The 18,206-nt window shown below is 32.7% G+C and overlaps 1 protein-coding gene across 2 annotated transcripts in view; it reads left to right on the top strand.

The window, feature by feature from the left end:
- Positions 1–18,206, top strand: part of LOC120417363 (inactive dipeptidyl peptidase 10) — a 401,896-nt gene that overhangs the window by 215,845 nt on the left and 167,845 nt on the right. Inside the window, exon 1 of one of the 2 annotated variants that reach the window (XM_039579376.2) lies at positions 8,577–9,108. The exons of the other annotated variant lie outside the window; for it this stretch is intronic. Within the exon in view, the coding sequence (XP_039435310.1) occupies positions 9,073–9,108 (36 nt within the window). The 5' untranslated portion in view covers positions 8,577–9,072. Of the gene's footprint in view, positions 1–8,576; positions 9,109–18,206 lie in introns of those variants that run through there. 2 annotated transcript variants of the gene reach the window in all.

Below are 18,206 nucleotides of genomic sequence, written 5' to 3'. Positions count from 1 at the left end.
TAAAGATCAAAAATTAATTTAAAAATAGATTTTAGCGAATTGGGTTGTAGATGGCTATTATCTTTTGGGAAAATTACGGAAAATTAACCACGCATTGGATCATTACTGTACTTGGATTATTCTCTCCCAGGAGATCAGGGACCAATATTACCTCTTAGAACAAAGTTTTGCGCAAATCACAGAGGAATCGAAGTAACTTTCCCGTTTTTGTGTTCAACTAAAGATAAGGGACTAAAGGGGGGACAATTTCAAATTCAGAAGTACAATTCGTCGCCGTCGTGCGTGAATTTTGGGCCAAATTGAGTTAAGAACGCCATTTTGAGCAGCTCACAATGCCTCACCTTTTAACCTTCACAGATCCCCAAAATTCGATTTTAGTCCTGAGATATTCAACGAAATCCGAAAAAGCTCCGTGCATTTTTGTCACTTTCCACCTTGTGTTTCAATCTTGTCGTGCTATCTTGTCACTCCCTGAAAATTGATGTAAGTGCGACAACTGGCCAAAGGGATTTCAGGTCAGAACGCGTTTGACGCACGTAGAAGTTAGACTACCATAAACATTTGTAAATATAACTCGGAACTCCAGCAACTAACTTCAACCCCTAGGGACAATGCACAGAATGGTCAGCCAAACAAAACATGTTTGTTATTGTTTACATTGCGTGCTTTCCCGGGCAGAAAGTTGCATCTTGGAAAAATCTACCCATGTTCGTAAAAACACGAACAAGTCAAGTTCACCCCAGGGTATGGTTAAGAGATACCCGGGCGGAAAGTCTTGGCTTGTTTATTTGCATCTTGTTGTAAACTCCTCGAGTTATGACGACTTTTGAAACCGACTGCGTATCATGGAAAGTATATTCCATGATCATACTGCATTATCTACAGTTGATATTGAGCTGTTAGTGGTAGTTTTTTTAGACTTAGCAAAAATTTCGAAAATTAATTTTTTTTCAAAAATTTTACCCGAACATCATGAAATGATTATTTTGACTTTGTTTCAAATTTATGCTGGACTTAGCAAAATTTGCAGTCACTGACCGAATTTTCAATTCCGATACTTAGAATAATTTTCATGAGCTGACATTTTAAAGTTTGATTTTATTTATGCTGGACTTTGAAATTTTTGCGTATATTTTTTAATTCTTTACTTTTTACAGAAAAAGCATTTTTTTGAGACTTAGAAAATTTTCGGGAGTTTGGAAACATGATAAATTATTGTGATGTTTATTTTTGCTTTGAACCAAAATTTCGGAAAAATCGACGAAATTACAGGAAATTTTTGTCCGATTTTTACAAAAACATCAGTTTGTTCCTAAAATAATGTCCCTAACAAAACGTCTTCATTGAAATTTTGAAATTCGAAAGTTGGTTTTTAATAATTATTGATATACCCCCTACAAAAATCGTTCCGGCACTTAGAAAATTTACGGGATCCGTATCACGACAAGATTTTCGGTAGAATTTATTTGATTTTTTGGACTTAGCAAAATTTTGGCTTTTAGCCAGTAAAATTTCGGAAAAATCGTCGAAATTACAGGAAATTTTCGTCCGATTTTTACAAAAACATCAGTTTGTTCCTAAAATAATGTCCCTAACAAAACGTCTTCATTGAAATTTTGAAATTCGAAAGTTGGTTTTTAATAATTATTGATATACCCCCTACAAAAATCGTTCCGGCACTTAGAAAATTTACGGGATCCGTATCACGACAAGATTTTCGGTAGAATTTATTTGATTTTTGGACTTAGCAAAATTTTGGCTTTTAGCCAGTAAAATTTCGGAAAAATCGTCGAAATTACAGGAAATTTTTGTCCGATTTTTACAAAAACATCAGTTTGTTCCTAAAATAATGTCCCTAACAAAACGTCTTCATTGAAATTTTGAAATTCGAAAGTTGGTTTTTAATAATTATTGATATACCCCCTACAAAAATCGTTCCGGCACTTAGAAAATTTACGGGATCCGTATCACGACAAGATTTTCGGTAGAATTTATTTGATTTTTTGGACTTAGCAAAATTTTGGCTTTTAGCCAGTAAAATTTCGGAAAAATCGTCGAAATTACAGGAAATTTTCGTCCGATTTTTACAAAAACATCAGTTTGTTCCTAAAATAATGTCCCTAACAAAACGTCTTCATTGAAATTTTGAAATTCGAAAGTTGGTTTTTAATAATTATTGATATACCCCCTACAAAAATCGTTCCGGCACTTAGAAAATTTACGGGATCCGTATCACGACAAGATTTTCGGTAGAATTTATTTGATTTTTGGACTTAGCAAAATTTTGGCTTTTAGCCAGTAAAATTTCGGAAAAATCGTCGAAATTACAGGAAATTTTTGTCCGATTTTTACAAAAACATCAGTTTGTTCCTAAAATAATGTCCCTAACAAAACGTCTTCATTGAAATTTTGAAATTCGAAAGTTGGTTTTTAATAATTATTGATATACCCCCTACAAAAATCGTTCCAGCACTTAGAAAATTTACAGGATCAGTATCACGATAAGATTTTTGGTAGATTTTTTTAGATTTTCAGGACTTTGCGAAATTTTTGCTCACAGCCAGTTGAATATTTTTCAACATTTTGAAAAATTATTTTGATAAGAAACATTACCAGGCTTTTTGGAATTTTACTGTTGATTTTTGGACTTATGCAATTTTAGGAATATTTTCATAAACTGTTATTTTTAATTTAAAAAAATTGAATATAGAGACTTTGGATTTTTTGTGATTTGGAAAATTATTAAAACATTTTGGCAATTCTACGCTTTCTCCACAATTTTTTAATGAGTTTTTAAAGTAAAATAATTTTTCAACTTTGAAAAATCTTGTTTTGATGTAAGTGCGTATATTCCTGCAATATTACTCATATTTGTGAAGAGGAAGAAGGGTTTCCAAACTCCCAAAAATTTTCGAAAAATTTCTAAGTGTTGAAAATATTTTACTGGCCAAAAGCAAAAATTTGCTAAGTCCAAAAAATCAAATAAATTCTACCAAAAATCTTGTCGTGATACGGATCCCGTAAATTTTCTAAGTGCCGGAACGATTTTTGTAGGGGGTATATCAATAATTATTAAAAACCAACTTTCGAATTTCAAAATTTCAATGAAGACGTTTTGTTAGGGACATTATTTTAGGAACAAACTGATGTTTTTGTAAAAATCGGACGAAAATTTCCTGTAATTTCGACGATTTTTCCGAAATTTTATTGGCCAAAAGCCAAAATTTTGCTAAGTCCTGAAAATCTAATAAATTCTACCGAAAATCTTGTCGTGATACGGATCCCGTAAATTTTCTAAGTGCCGGAACGATTTTTGTAGGGGGTATATCAATAATTATTAAAAACCGACTTTCGAATTTCAAAATTTCAATGAAGAAGTTTTGTTAGGGACATTATTTTAGGAACAAACTGATGTTTTTGTAAAAATCGGACAAAAATTTTCTGTAATTTCGTCGATTTTTCCGAAATTTTGGTTCAAAGCAAAAATTAACATCAAAATAATTTATCATGTTTCCAAACTCCCGAAAATGTTCTAAGTCCCAAAAAAATGCTTTTTCTGTATAAAGTAAAGAATTAAAAAATATACGCAAAAATTTCAAAGTCCAGCATAAATAAAATCAAGCTTTAAAATATCAGCTCATGAAGATTATTCGAAGTGTCGGAAATTGAAAATTCTGTCAGTGACTGCAAATTTTGCTAAGTCCAGTATAAATTTGAAATAAAGTCAAAATAATCATTTCATGATGTTCGGGTAAAATTTTGGAAAAAATAAAATTTTCGAAATTTTTGCTAAGTCTAAAAAAACTACCACTAACAGCTCAATATCAACTGTAGATAATGCAGTATGATCATGGAATATACTTTCCATGATACGCAGTCGGTTTCAAAAGTCGTCATAACTCGAAGAGTTTACAGCAAGATGCAAATAAACAAGCCAAGATAGTTCGAAGTTATATCCACCAACTCACTATCCGCCCGGGATCCCGGGCAGAAAGTTGCATCTTGGAAAAATCTACCCATGTTCGTAAAAACACGAACAAGTCAAGTTCACCCCAGGGTATGGTTAAGAGATAACCGAACATGGCCACGAACATAAATTGTTCGAGGCGTATCTGCGAAAAATCTTGTTGAGTTTATTTGACCAACAATGCCACATCAAGTTGAGTTTATAGTAGCAAACAACTGAAATCTTCAAAAAATCATATCAAGTTCATAAAGTAGATTTTGATCCCAAAAATAATTTTATTGGTTTTTAATGCACCCCGCCACAATTCAGACCCCCCCCCCCCCCTCACACCTTCTTCCTCTTCACAAATATGAGTAATATTGCAGGAATATACGCACTTACATCAAAACAAGATTTTTCAAAGTTGAAAAATTATTTTACTTTAAAAACTCATTAAAAAATTGTGGAGAAAGCGTTGAATTGCCAAAATGTTATAATAATTTTCCAAATCACAAAAAATCCAAAGTCTCTATATTCAATTTTTTTTAAATTAAAAATAACAGTTTATGAAAATATTCCTAAAATTGCATAAGTCCAAAAATCCACAGTAAAATTTCAAAAAGCCTGGTAATGTTTCTTATCAAAATAATTTTTCAAAATGTTGAAAAATATTCAACTGGCTGAGAGCAAAAATTTCGCAAAGTCCTGAAAATCTAAAAAATTCTACCAAAAATCTTATCGTGATACTGATCCCGTAAAATTTCTAAGTGCCGGAACGATTTTTGTAGGGGGTATTCTAATAATTATTAAAAACCAACTTTCGAATTTCAAAATTTCAATGAAGACGTTTTGTTAGGGACATTATTTTAGGAACAAACTGATGTTTTTGTAAAAATCGGACAAAAATTTCCTGTAATTTCGACGATTTTTCCGAAATTTTACTGGCTAAAAGCCAAAATTTTGCTAAGTCCAAAAAATCAAATAAATTCTACCGAAAATCTTGTCGTGATACGGATCCCGTAAATTTTCTAAGTGCCGGAACGATTTTTGTAGGGGGTATATCAATAATTATTAAAAACCAACTTTCGAATTTCAAAATGTCAATGAAGACGTTTTGTTAGGGACATTATTTTAGGAACAAACTGATGTTTTTGTAAAAATCGGACGAAAATTTCCTGTAATTTCGACGATTTTTCCGAAATTTTACTGGCTAAAAGCCAAAATTTTGCTAAGTCCAAAAATCAAATAAATTCTACCGAAAATCTTGTCGTGATACGGATCCCGTAAATTTTCTAAGTGCCGGAACGATTTTTGTAGGGGGTATATCAATAATTATTAAAAACCAACTTTCGAATTTCAAAATTTCAATGAAGACGTTTTGTTAGGGACATTATTTTAGGAACAAACTGATGTTTTTGTAAAAATCGGACGAAAATTTCCTGTAATTTCGACGATTTTTCCGAAATTTTACTGGCTAAAAGCCAAAATTTTGCTAAGTCCAAAAAATCAAATAAATTCTACCGAAAATCTTGTCGTGATACGGATCCCGTAAGTTTTCTAAGTGCCGGAACGATTTTTGTAGGGGGTATATCAATAATTATTAAAAACCAACTTTCGAATTTCAAAATTTCAATGAAGACGTTTTCTTAGGGACATTATTTTAGGAACAAACTGATGTTTTTGTAAAAATCGGACGAAAATTTCCTGTAATTTCGACGATTTTTCCGAAATTTTACTGGCTAAAAGCCAAAATTTTGCTAAGTCCAAAAAATCAAATAAATTCTACCGAAAATCTTGTCGTGATACGGATCCCGTAAATTTTCTAAGTGCCGGAACGATTTTTGTAGGGGGTATATCAATAATTATTAAAAACCAACTTTCGAATTTCAAAATTTCAATGAAGAAGTTTTGTTAGGGACATTATTTTAGGAACAAACTGATGTTTTTGTAAAAATCGGACAAAAATTTCCTGTAATTTCGTCGATTTTTCCGAAATTTTGGTTCAAAGCAAAAATAAATATCAAAATAATTTATCATGTTTCCAAACTCCCGAAAATTTTCTAAGTCTCAAAAAAATGCTTTTTCTGTAAAAAGTAAAGAATTAAAAAATATACGCAAAAATTTCAAAGTCCAGCATAAATAAAATCAAACTTTAAAATATCAGCTCATGAAAATTATTCGAAGTATCGGAAATTGAAACTTCGGTCAGTGACTGCAAATTTTGCTAAGTCCAGCATAAATTTGAAACAAAGTCAAAATAATCATTTCATGATGTTCGGGTAAAATTTTTGAAAAAAATTTAATTTTCGAAATTTTTGCTAAGTCTAAAAAAACTACCACTTACAGCTCAATATCAACTGTAGATAATGCAGTATGATCATGGAATATACTTTCCATGATACGCAGTCGGTTTCAAAAGTCGTCATAACTCGAAGAGTTTACAACAAGATGCAAATAAACAAGCCAAGATAGTTCGAAGTTGTCGCAACCAACTCACTTTCCGCCCGGGTAACCGAACATGGCCACGAACATAAATTGTTCGAGGTGCATCTGCGAAAAATCTTGTTGAGTTTATTTGACCAACAATGCCACATCAAGTTGAGTTTATATTAGCAAACAACTGAAATCTTCCAAAAATCATATCAAGTTCATGAAGTAGATTTTGATCCCAAAAATAATTTTATTGGTTTTTAATGCACCCCGCCACTATTCAGACCCCCCCCCCCCCTTCTTTCTCTTTACAAATATGAGTAATATTGCAGGAATATACGCACTTACATCAAAACAAGATTTTTCAAAGTTGAAAAATTATTTTACTTTAAAAACTCATTAAAAAATTGTGGAGAAAGCGTTGAATTGCCAAAATGTCACAATAATTTTCCAAATCACGAAAAATCCAAAGTCTCTATATTCCATTTTTTTTAAATTAAAAATAAAAGTCTATGAAAATATTCCTAAAATTGCATAAGTCCAAAAATCCACAGTAAAATTTGAAAAAGCCTGGTAATGTTTCTAATCAAAATAATTTTTCAAAATGTTGAAAAATATTCAACTGGCTGAGAGCAAAAATTTCGCAAAGTCCTGAAAATCTAATAAATTCTACCAACAATCTTGTCGTGATACGGATCCCGTAAATTTTCTAAGTGCCGGAACGATTTTTGTAGGGGGTATATCAATAATTAATAAAAACCAACTTTCGAATTTCAAAATTTCAATGAAGACGTTTTGTTAGGGACATTATTTTAGGAACAAACTGATGTTTTTGTAAAAATCGGACAAAAATTTCCTGTAATTTCGTCGATTTTTCCGAAATTTTGGATCAAAGCAAAAATAAACATCAAAATAATTTATCATGTTTCCAACCTCCTGAAAATTTTCTAAGTCCCAAAAAAATGCTTTTTCTGTAAAAGTAAAGAATTAAAAAATATACGCAAAAATTTCAAAGTCCAGCATAAATAAAATCAAACTTTAAAATATCAGCTCATAAAAATTATTCTAAGTGTCGGAAATTGAAAATTCTGTCAGTGACTGCAAATTTTGCTAAGTCCAGTATAAATTTGAAATAAAGACAAAATAATTATTGCATGATGTTCGGGTAAAATTTTGGAAAAAATAAAATTTTCGAAATTTTTGCTAAGTCTAAAAAAACTACCACTAACAGCTCAATATCAACGGTAGATAATGCAGTATGATCATGGAATATACTTTCCATTATACGCAGTCGGTTTCAAAAGTCGTCATAACTCGAGGAGTTTACAACAAGATGCAAATAAACAAGCCAAGATAGTTCCAAGTTATCGCCACCAACTCACTTTCCGCCCGGGTTCTTGTTTGTTTATTCAAGGTCAAACATGAAAACGCGTTTTTCTCGGAACGTCGAAATGGCGGGTGCGACAAGATAGCACGGCGACGTCGAATTGATTTGCTAACATTCATCCATTTAAGTTGTTTTGCTTGAATTTTACCTCCCATCCACTTAAAGTTCGATAACTGCAAGGCCTTTACACTCACACGTACCTGTTGTAGATGTAACTCGCGTTAAAAATACATCGTTGATCTTTCCACAAGAGTGGTCCTTCTTTGATTTTAGTTTTATTGTATTTGTTAATCTTTATAGTGTTATTCAAATGTTGCCAAATAAAGTAACCAATGTAAATTCAACCAAAACAATAAATTGTGGATTTGTTTGATCGGAATTTTTAACTTAATTTTCAACCACCCAACTGTTTACCTTGCCCGTCAATGGAATGCACTGCTATTTTTAAAACTGCATTATGCATTCCGTTCACTTTCCCACGCTAGTAGTAACAAAAAAATGCTTGCACAATTAGAGCTCTGTCAACCAAAAACACGTGTGAGGAGACACTGTAAAAAGTTGTTATTTTTGTGACTGTTTTGGAAATCTATAAAAAGGAATCAAATTTGAATCATGTATTAATTTTCACTTGAAGTTTTTTTTTTCGTAACAAAAAAGGTATTTTTAATACGTGACTTTCCTAATTACTCACTTTTTTGCTCTTTAAGTTTTTCTTCTTTTCCCTCCTTTCACTAACTTCACACATGCAGCGTTTTTTTTTTTGCACCGTCATAAGTTTTCCCAAGCTTTCCCATTCAGTCGAAACACAACTGTTTTTACGAGCGGAAATTCCCCGCTAACCCCCGCCTGTTGTTCATTGTCGGTCTCAGCGGAAGGACATCGCGCGTTAAATTTGTATAATAACTCGCCAAGGGAAATCATGAGCCAGTGCAGTGTTGCCAACACACAATGGGCGGCTAAAAATGGACAGATATTTTGATAGTTTGTTGCACTGGCTCTCCTCCTCTAATGCAAATCGTTCTGGAACAACAATGCGGCCATTATTGTGTCATTGTGTTGGCAAACGAAATCGGTGTTTGGTGGTTTGAAAAAGTGCTCACACAATCGCACACTTTGCTATTGTGAGCTGGCAGAGACAATTATGTGGTGTTTGGAATAATTGACGAGTTGTAGTGGACGACGAATGCAGTTGGGACAACACAATCACAAACACACAATCGAATCGAAAAGAGGTCCATTGTGTTGCTGTCAGATTGGGGACATTTCAAAACACGGTGACTATTAGAGAGGTTAAACCACCGACCTAGTCATGGACTATTTCAGGATTCAGCACGAGCAGGACATGGTGAGTGGTGTTGATTCGGCGTGACAAGTTCTGGTCATGACATGCAATCGTACAGGTGGCCCGGGAGAAAGGGACAGTTTATGCTTAATTGTTCATTTTTTTCCAATGACCAATGACTAATGACCAGTGGAGTTTTAGAATTGCGAAATGAAAAAAAAAATTGTAACCACCTCTTCAACTTGTCAGGACCACTGTAAACTCGACCCCCAGTGGATCAACCCCTGTTGATTCATCATTTGAACTCCACCGGGCCATTTCCGCTCCCAAACGTCAACCGGCGGCGGTGTCGATCTAATCGCCAAACTAACGGCCCGGGTGAAATTACCCCTTAAAACATGAACTTTAATTGGGCCGTCGCGCCCAATTTTGGCTTCCGCCGAGGGCCTGCAGCCACAAATTGTGAAATTTATTCACGCCCCATCGAAATAACCTCGTCTGCCAGCTGGCCCTCGTGATGACCGGTCGCAAAATATGGCACCCCCGGTCCGAAGTCATGTCTGCGAGTCGGGGACATGCCTCGCACGCGATGGATGAGCGCGGTTTTGCGGTTTTATTACATGTGTATCATTGAACACGATGAAAAAAGATTTGATATTTTTCAATTTTTATCCTTTCTATTAAATCAAAAACTGAACTGTTCCAAACTTTTTAGCAAGGGCAGGGATAAAAATTTCGTTTTCGTAAGAAATTTAAAACAAGCGCAGATTTTATACTGTGAGTTAAGCCAAAAGTGTCACACTGGCAGACTGGGGGCGTGGGATGACAAAAAGCCCAAACGACCTTTACATTGGGCAGATTGTCGGAATGTGTCGATTTGTTCATTGGCACGTTCCGGAAAGGAATTGCCATTCGTTTTGACACCAGCTGTTGTTTCGAGCCTCACGAATATCTGCAGTGTAAACCATTTGGTACAGCAGTTTACTGTGGCGTTCTTGAAATCAGTGAGTCAATTACAATTGGCATTTTTTTTAGCTTGAAGGGCATGACAAAAACCGCAAACTAAAGGATAATCATATCAAATCCAGCCACAAACTTCTTTAAACAAACAATTGTATGGTTATGAAGTCACATAATTTCATTCAAAATCCCATACAGACAGTCCATGGTCACAACATTTCACGCACCACCACAAAGCTCTCGTCCTCCCGCCCGAAATAGTCACGCATGCAAATTTATGAAAATGGCCCTCATTACGTGGTTTCCTGCATTTAGCACTAAATGGTCTAGCCATACGTCGCTATCATTAGCATTGCACACACACTGCACTCACATTCGAGCATACGGTGACAACCGGAGCATTTAATTTAGTTGACCGCCGAAACCACCTCTACACCGCTCGATGCTCGGTCGTGCAAATTTGTGCACACATTCGCTGAGCTTTTCATAATCCGTGCCTGGCCACATCATAATCTCGGAAGCTTATTTTAGTGCAAACGATGTCACTCTTAACTAGACCACGTTTTGTCGTAGAATTTTAAAGGGTCTTGTGATGATACTTGGAACTACAGTTTTCGATTAACTGTCTCTTATTTCTCTTTTTTCATTTCTCATTTCTTATTTCTCATTTTTCATTTTTCATTTTTCATTTTTCATTTCTCATTTCTCATTTCTTATTTCTCATTTCTCATTTCTCATTTCTCATTTCTCATTTCTCATTTCTCATTTCTCATTTGTCATTTATCATTTGTCATTTGTCATTTCTCATTTCTCATTTCTCATTTCTCATTTCACATTTCTCATTTCTAATTTCTCAATTCTAATTTCTCATTTCTCATCACTCATTTCACATTACTCAATTCTCATTTCTCATCACTCATTAATCATTTCTAAATTCTCATTTCTCATCACTCATTTCTCAATTCATTTTTCATTCCTCATTTTTCATCACTCATTACTCGTTTCTCATAAGGTTCATTCCATCTGAAGCGGAACAGCATTTGAAAATTACCCTCTCCGATCCTGCTCAAATTTGGCAGGGCTGTTGATACTATCAAAACATGCAAGAATCCCAAATTTCTTCCAAATCAGATCACCCCCTCCATTTTTGTACCTCCCCAAAAAATCGACTTTTTGGCGATTTTTGACCAAACCTCCTAGTTTCAAACGACGATAACTCAGGAACCACAAATCTTAGAGGGTCGGTCTTAGACTCAATTTTAAAGGAAATTGGACGTAGAATCCATTTCCGTGATCAAAATGTTGATTAATTTACTTTTTCTACCTGTATTGCGCAATTGAAAACTATAAACGGCCGTATCTCAAAACACCCCAACTTATTTTTTTTTTATTTGACCTCACCATCGTGTTCCCCGGCCAATTTTACATAAGAATCACTTATCGACAGAAATGAAATGAAAATTCCAGAGATATCGAATTTTAAAGTTTTGTGTTTTCAAGATTACCTACATCAGCTTCATTTGCCGCATCTGCTAGAAGCACACAGGCGGGCTGATCAATAACTGCTACCTGATGTTCTGGGAGATGATTGATTTAATTTATTTTTTTAAATTTTACGCAAATATTTATTCAAATGGCTTATAGGGAAAATTCTCGTATGTTTGGCAGGTTAAGTCATCGCTCCTAGTTTTGTCCAATTTGCTCATTTCAAATTTGAACTTTTTCGTGCACAGTTGAGATGGAATGACCCATAACTGATTTCTTAATTCGGATTTCTCATTTTTCTTCACTCATTACTCATTTCTCATAATGGAGCACCCGATTCGAGTGGTAGAAATGACAGTTCCCCCATAAGGAAAACATTGTAGAAAAAAGAAAAAAAATGCTCGAATGAACGTGCTCCATTATTTCTCAATTCGGATTTTTCATTTCTAATTTTCCATATTTCATTATGCATAACCAAAAATGCCATTATCTCAAAATTTATTTTTTCGCTTGTAAACTAATCTCTTCCACCCAATTATCATAAAAAAAACATCTAATTGTTTATTACTAGTTTCACATTTCTTATTTCTTACTTATCATTTCTCATTTTAATTTATTTTTTTTTGTATCTTTTGAAATAGCTTAAAACAAATTTTCCTGGAAATCGTTAGTAGAATAATGGGGACTTATTAAATGACACAGAAAAAAAACTTAATAATCACAAAATTTACACTTTGAGAAGCTACATCTCAGCAACTAGCTGAGTGATCAACAATATCAAAAGATATTTTTTTTTTAATTTCGAATTTATTTATTGCAGATTGCGTTTTTTCATGGGATTTGTTTTTGTTGCAAATAAATGATCATTTATTTAAAAAAAATCATCTGAAGATATCTATAACTTCGAAACAGTGCACTATATCAAAACATTTTTAAAATTATTTTCGAATGTAAATTAAATTTTGCATCTAAAATTTAATTTTAAAATAAAGTTTGACATTATTTTCAATATATTCCAATTTTTTATTCATCAACAAGTTTTATTTTTAATCTTTAAAATAAATATATAAAAGTTGAAAATTTGATAACACAATACAATTCTCTTCCAAAAACCGAAAATCTTAATAAGAGAGGTTCTTCCCTATGACTAAAGAAGCCATTTGTGTCATTGGATCATCTATGCAATTTTGGCAGCTCTTCATACAAAAATAGTTTGTCAATATTAGAAAATCCGTAACTTTTGAAAGAATTTTCAGATCGATTTGATGTCTTTGGTACGGCCTACTTTTAACTACCAAAAATAACAGATTTGAAAATCAATACAATGCAATGGGTGCTGAAAAGTTGAACTTTTCAACATTTCTATCGAAAAATTAAATTTTTCAATACTGTTTGGTTTTGAACGGTGAATTGATCAACACATATTAACACACATTTGTTTGACATAAAATTCCATTCAAAAGCGTTTTCCGGAATTGCAAAAATATTGTAGGCAATTCGTTGCAAAACTTTTTTTTTTTGTCATATTTTTTCAACTCGGTAAACCTTGATGAATAAATATGCGACTCGTGTAGAAAAAATCTTGTTTTCGTCACTTGTTGCATAAACTTCAATTTGCCTATTTTTTATTTAACTCGTTAACAATTTCCCAAAATCTGCTGTTTTTTAATTTGTTGATATGTTTTAGGGGACCAAAAACCGCAACTTTCCGCCGAGTAATGATTAAAAAAAAGTTTTTTAGAAAAAATAGAGATTTTAATCAACTAAATCAAATTAAATGTAAAATTAATTTTCCGATTTTTTGATAACGTGCACCGTTTTAAGATATAGTCACATAAAGTTCAATTTTGACTGAAAATTTCTCGATTTTCCATTTTTTGAAGAGTCCATGATTGTCAATCCTTGAAAACATTTATTTCGGAAAGTTCAGAAAATTCTTAATAAAATTGCCTAAGAGGCATTAATGATTGAATCTTTGGTTGCTAAAATATAGCGAATAAAATGAAAAGAAACAGGAAAATGTAAGTATTTTTAGTCTTATCCAAACATTCCCACATATTTCAATGCCAATATCTCAGCAACTAGTAGTCCAATTTTCAAAACATTTGTGATATTTCTACGAAGAATTTTTTTTTTTGATAATTTAAGATTTTTAAAAAAGCAAAAAAAAATCAGTAATATGCTGATTTAGAACGTCAGTCTTGATTCCAAAGCTTTTAAAATATTTTTGAAAATTTTACAACGTCGCTTATCATTTTTCCTAGTCCTAGGTGCATTTTTCATCTGCTTCCAATAAGAAAGTTCATTCATTTTGAAGAGAAAGAAAAACATTAACTCACGACGCGGTTAAATCCCTTGTCCTTTTGATTCCCAAGTAACATTTTTTCCAGGATTTCTACAAGAGCTCTTCAAGATAGCTACAGCATAGCAGTTTGGACCGCGGTAGGATAAAATTCTCTTCAAAACTTCTTCAGGAGTTTGGAAGAGTACTTGAAGAGAGTTTTATCCTACCGCGGTCCAAACTGCTATGCTGTAGCTATCTTGAAGAGCTCTTGTAGAACTCTTGGAAAAAATGTTACTTGGGATTACTTTCCATTTGGCCGTGGAGCATTGGTAGCTTACACTGATATAGTTGAGTCCAAGAATCGGACGAGAATAAAAGTGTCCAAGTACACAGAAAAAAAAATCATGGTAATATTACATCTGGGAAGGAGTACATCTTTTATGTCAGAAAAAAGGTGTAATTTTACCTCTGGAAATGTGTAATTTTACCACTTTTCTGGTGTAATGTCACTTTTTCAGTCTAAATTGAGGTAAAATTACATCATAAAAGAGCTAATATTCAACCTTCCAAAATTACAGCTTCCAAATTTACATTATTTTTTTCTGTGTATGTTGAATTTAAGAAATATACAAAACTGCTCAACTTGCAGAAGCATTTGAAATTGAATATGCCTCACCTCGCTTAAAATAACTGGACGCCTTATAGAAATCATCCAACAAGAGATGAGAAAAATTAAAACCTCTACCGTTAGAAATGGGAACACGCGAAGAATTCAAAAAACAATGCATGTCTTTCCAATCCCTTAGCCGGCAATGGACAGTTATAGTATCGAGATTCTGGTTTAGGTAAAGTTGGTTGTATTTCAAATTATGATGTCCTAGACAACCTGAACATGGATAATCATCGCATAAACATGACCAAATCCAGTACGCAATCCGTGAACTGTTTCCAAGGGAAGAGAAAGATCAAGATTTTTTTGTAAACTAATTAGAGAGTCAGGCTATAGCTTCTTTGCTGATTGCATGTACTAGAAGATTAACCTAACAATGGCAAAGGAGTTTCCTGTGAAGAAAGTCAAGAAAGTCTACTGGACACGGCCCTGAAACGATCACCCATGCCTTCATACAATCTGTTCAAACAAAGATAATCTGTGGCTTCAAGCCTTGCAAATGCTCACAAATGCGTTATATTCCTGTCCTAATAAGTCAAAACTCATTCGATTAGCCCGCCTTAGCAATCCTTCTCCCCTGAACATAGTGAGCCATTCAGGTCGCTCGTAGCAGCTGTAGTAAACACCACTTATCGCAAGCACAATCGTTTATCGAATGGCGTTCCATCGAGAAAGTTTCCTTTTTTTCTTCTCACTCTGCTTGTTTGACATTTATGCCCTTCAGGATTCAGTTTGAGTCCCTTCAGGAACACGTGAGTTTCGACTCTAACATTTCAAATGGCCAAATATAATTTGTGGCACTAAGTTTACATTGAATAATTCATTAGCATTCGCATTCGCATGGAGATGGTGATCTTAGCAAGTTGCATACTGGATTTCATCATGCTAATGCGATGATTGTCCAGTACAGGTCGCATAGAAATTGATTAATGGGAATAAAAACCAATTCTACCATTGAATAATTCAATCGATAAAGTAATTTTGCATTATATTGACTATCCTCGTCTTATTCTCTACATTCTCCCCCACCTCTACTCTATTCTGTTTCTTTTCATGGTTTCTTTAGTAACTGATACTTCCATCTGAAGTGGCAAAAGTTTACATGTTGTTTGAAAATTCCATACACTTTCTTCCATTATAAAGCATAGTGACGTTTCTCTCCCTCACAGTAGCCATCAAAGCGGCTGCTGTGTTTTTTTTTACTCATAATAAAAGTGTCCCATTTTTTTCGTGTACGTTTACACTATCTACATATACATGGATTCTGATCCTGTTCCTAAATTTTAATACACGAGCTACAATTTATTTTACTCATTTTTTTTTGCAAATCAATGATTTCTCTTGCTTTACTGTCTTGTTGTCGTCCAAGGAAACCAAACCAATGCGTTTATAAAGTGTTTAGCTATCTAAGCTACCGTACATTCTGTTTTATCTTAATTGTCAGTTTTCCTCTCTTCTTTTTTTATTCTCCTATTTTCTTTGTCGTTTCACATTCTAAACTATATTTTCTAATTCGTTCCAATCAATCACAATCACTTTCGATTCAAATTTCTTTAAAAAAAAACTTATTTAATTCATTAAAAACTAACTTAGTACCACCTAAATCATTTCTTATTTTTCCTCAAGAAGTTCAGTTCAATGATCGAAAATAGTTTGCAAACTACCGATCCTTTGTTTTTTTTTCTTTGTGTCATTTCAAATTGCCCTGCACTTTTCTTTCCATAGGAAAATTATCATTTTTTTTTTTCATGGGATCAAGAATTCATTCATATTTAATTTCCTTTTTTTTTGCTCATTCATTTATTTTTATAAAAAACTCAGTCTATGGATCTTTTTTAAAGCTGCATTCTATTTGTTTTGTTAAGAAAAACATAACATTTTTTTTCCTCAAAAAAAAATCAGTTCCATGATCCAAATGAAGGCATGAAGGATTTAAGCCACCGTTTCTTACGTTGTTTTCTTATACTTGAGTTAAAAATCAGACATTTTTCGTTCCTTCAAAATACATGTACAATTCCATTCCAAATTGTATTTTCCTATTTTCTTGAAAAAGAAGATCATTTTCATTTTTTTTTACTTGAGCATTCAGAAATGTTGAGAATCATACCAAAACATTTCTCTTTTCGTTCGTTTAAAATACATTTACAATTCCATTCCAAATTGTATTTTCCTATTTTCTTGAAAAGGAAAATCACTTTCACTTAAGTTTTGTCTCACAGACTGATGGCCGATTCAAAACTAACATACTCACATTTACACTTTTAACCTCGCTTTTAACTCATAGAAAATCGATCCAAATTAGTTTATACTTTACTTTGCTTTAAAATTAATATGTACATAAACTTCACAACATTTAAAATTATGTTGTTCCTTTTTGCTAAAAAATATCTCCATGATATAATTTTCTACACAACCTCCGTCTATTGATCTTATTATATCTTATCTTTTACATGCATAATTTATGCTGTTCGTTTTTTTTTTTAATCTCTTCGGTAGTATTTTCTCCAGATACTTCATTTTGCGTTGTTATTCATCTTCTGTCGCTTACATTTTGTATTCCAACTTTCAGAGGCTTTATCAATCCAAATTATTATGCTTTCTTGAGAAGTACATTATTTATTTTATTTCCACCAGAAATTTAGTTCTAGCAAGCAATAAAAGGCTCGTTAATCTCCGAGCTTCCCTTTTTTCATTTGTCACTTTTCTTTCCTTGATAAAATCAGTTTTTAAAGCAAAAGAAAAAAAAATTGTTCAGAAACATCCAAAATCATTAAAAATGAAATTTTAGTTTCTCTGCTCTAGAAAAAAAACTTTTTCTCAAATTTTCTTCAGGAACCCGGTATAATAATCATTTCAAATATACTGCAATCAACCTTTTTTCATAAATTCAGTTCAGATAATTCTAATACATTCTTCCTCTTTTCTTAAAAAATCTCGTTGAGTCCAATAATCATTTAAAACAATATTCTCTTTAATTGTTCCAATAACTAACTGAAACATTTTCCAATCCAATTTTTTTTTGCACAATTATATTTTTTTTTTGAACTTCTTTCATTTGTTCTTTTCTAAAAAAAACAGTACACTGATAATATTTTTAACGTGTTAGTTTCCAATCTACCATTTCTTACAATTTCTGTCTACTGTCTATTTTTCCCGTACTGTCCTTGAGGAAAAAAAAATCACTTCTTTTTATTCCACCAGAAATTCAATTTAGTAATCAAATGTTTAGTGTGGTTGATTTTATTTCTTTTTTTCACTTGTTGTTACTGATTTGTAACAAAATTCACTTTTGATCATAAATAGATTGGGCCCGTAAATTCAACGATTTAAAAAAAATATTACGACTTCCTTCGGTACTATTCTCCCTTTAGGTCAGTTTTTGCATTTTATTCATTAATTTCCTTTTACTGTTTTGCTAAACTGCTTTTTCTACTCGGTCCAATGATCATTTCAAAAGTACTGTATTAAACTTCTTTTATGAATTCAGTTCAGAAATTTGCAAAATCATTTTCTAAACTACTTGTTCCTCTTGAAAAATCACCTTGTTATTTTTTTTATTTCTGAGGTCCAAAGATCATTGAAAACAATAGTCTCTTTCATTTTTGCATAACTAACAGAAACATTTATAAATATTAGAAAAATATTTATAAATCCATTATTTCGTTTTATCTATTCAGAGATTTTTTTGCGGTTGTTTTTTTTTAAACCAAGATGTTTATTAAAAAAAAAAACACTTGAACTCTACTGTGTCGTTTAATTTCT

The sequence above is a fragment of the Culex pipiens genome, chromosome 2, assembly GCF_016801865.2.
Source record: "Culex pipiens pallens isolate TS chromosome 2, TS_CPP_V2, whole genome shotgun sequence".
Lineage (NCBI taxonomy): Eukaryota > Metazoa > Arthropoda > Insecta > Diptera > Culicidae > Culex > Culex pipiens.
The sequence above is the reverse complement of the archived record's forward strand: the minus strand, read 5'-3'. Positions and strand labels throughout refer to the sequence as shown.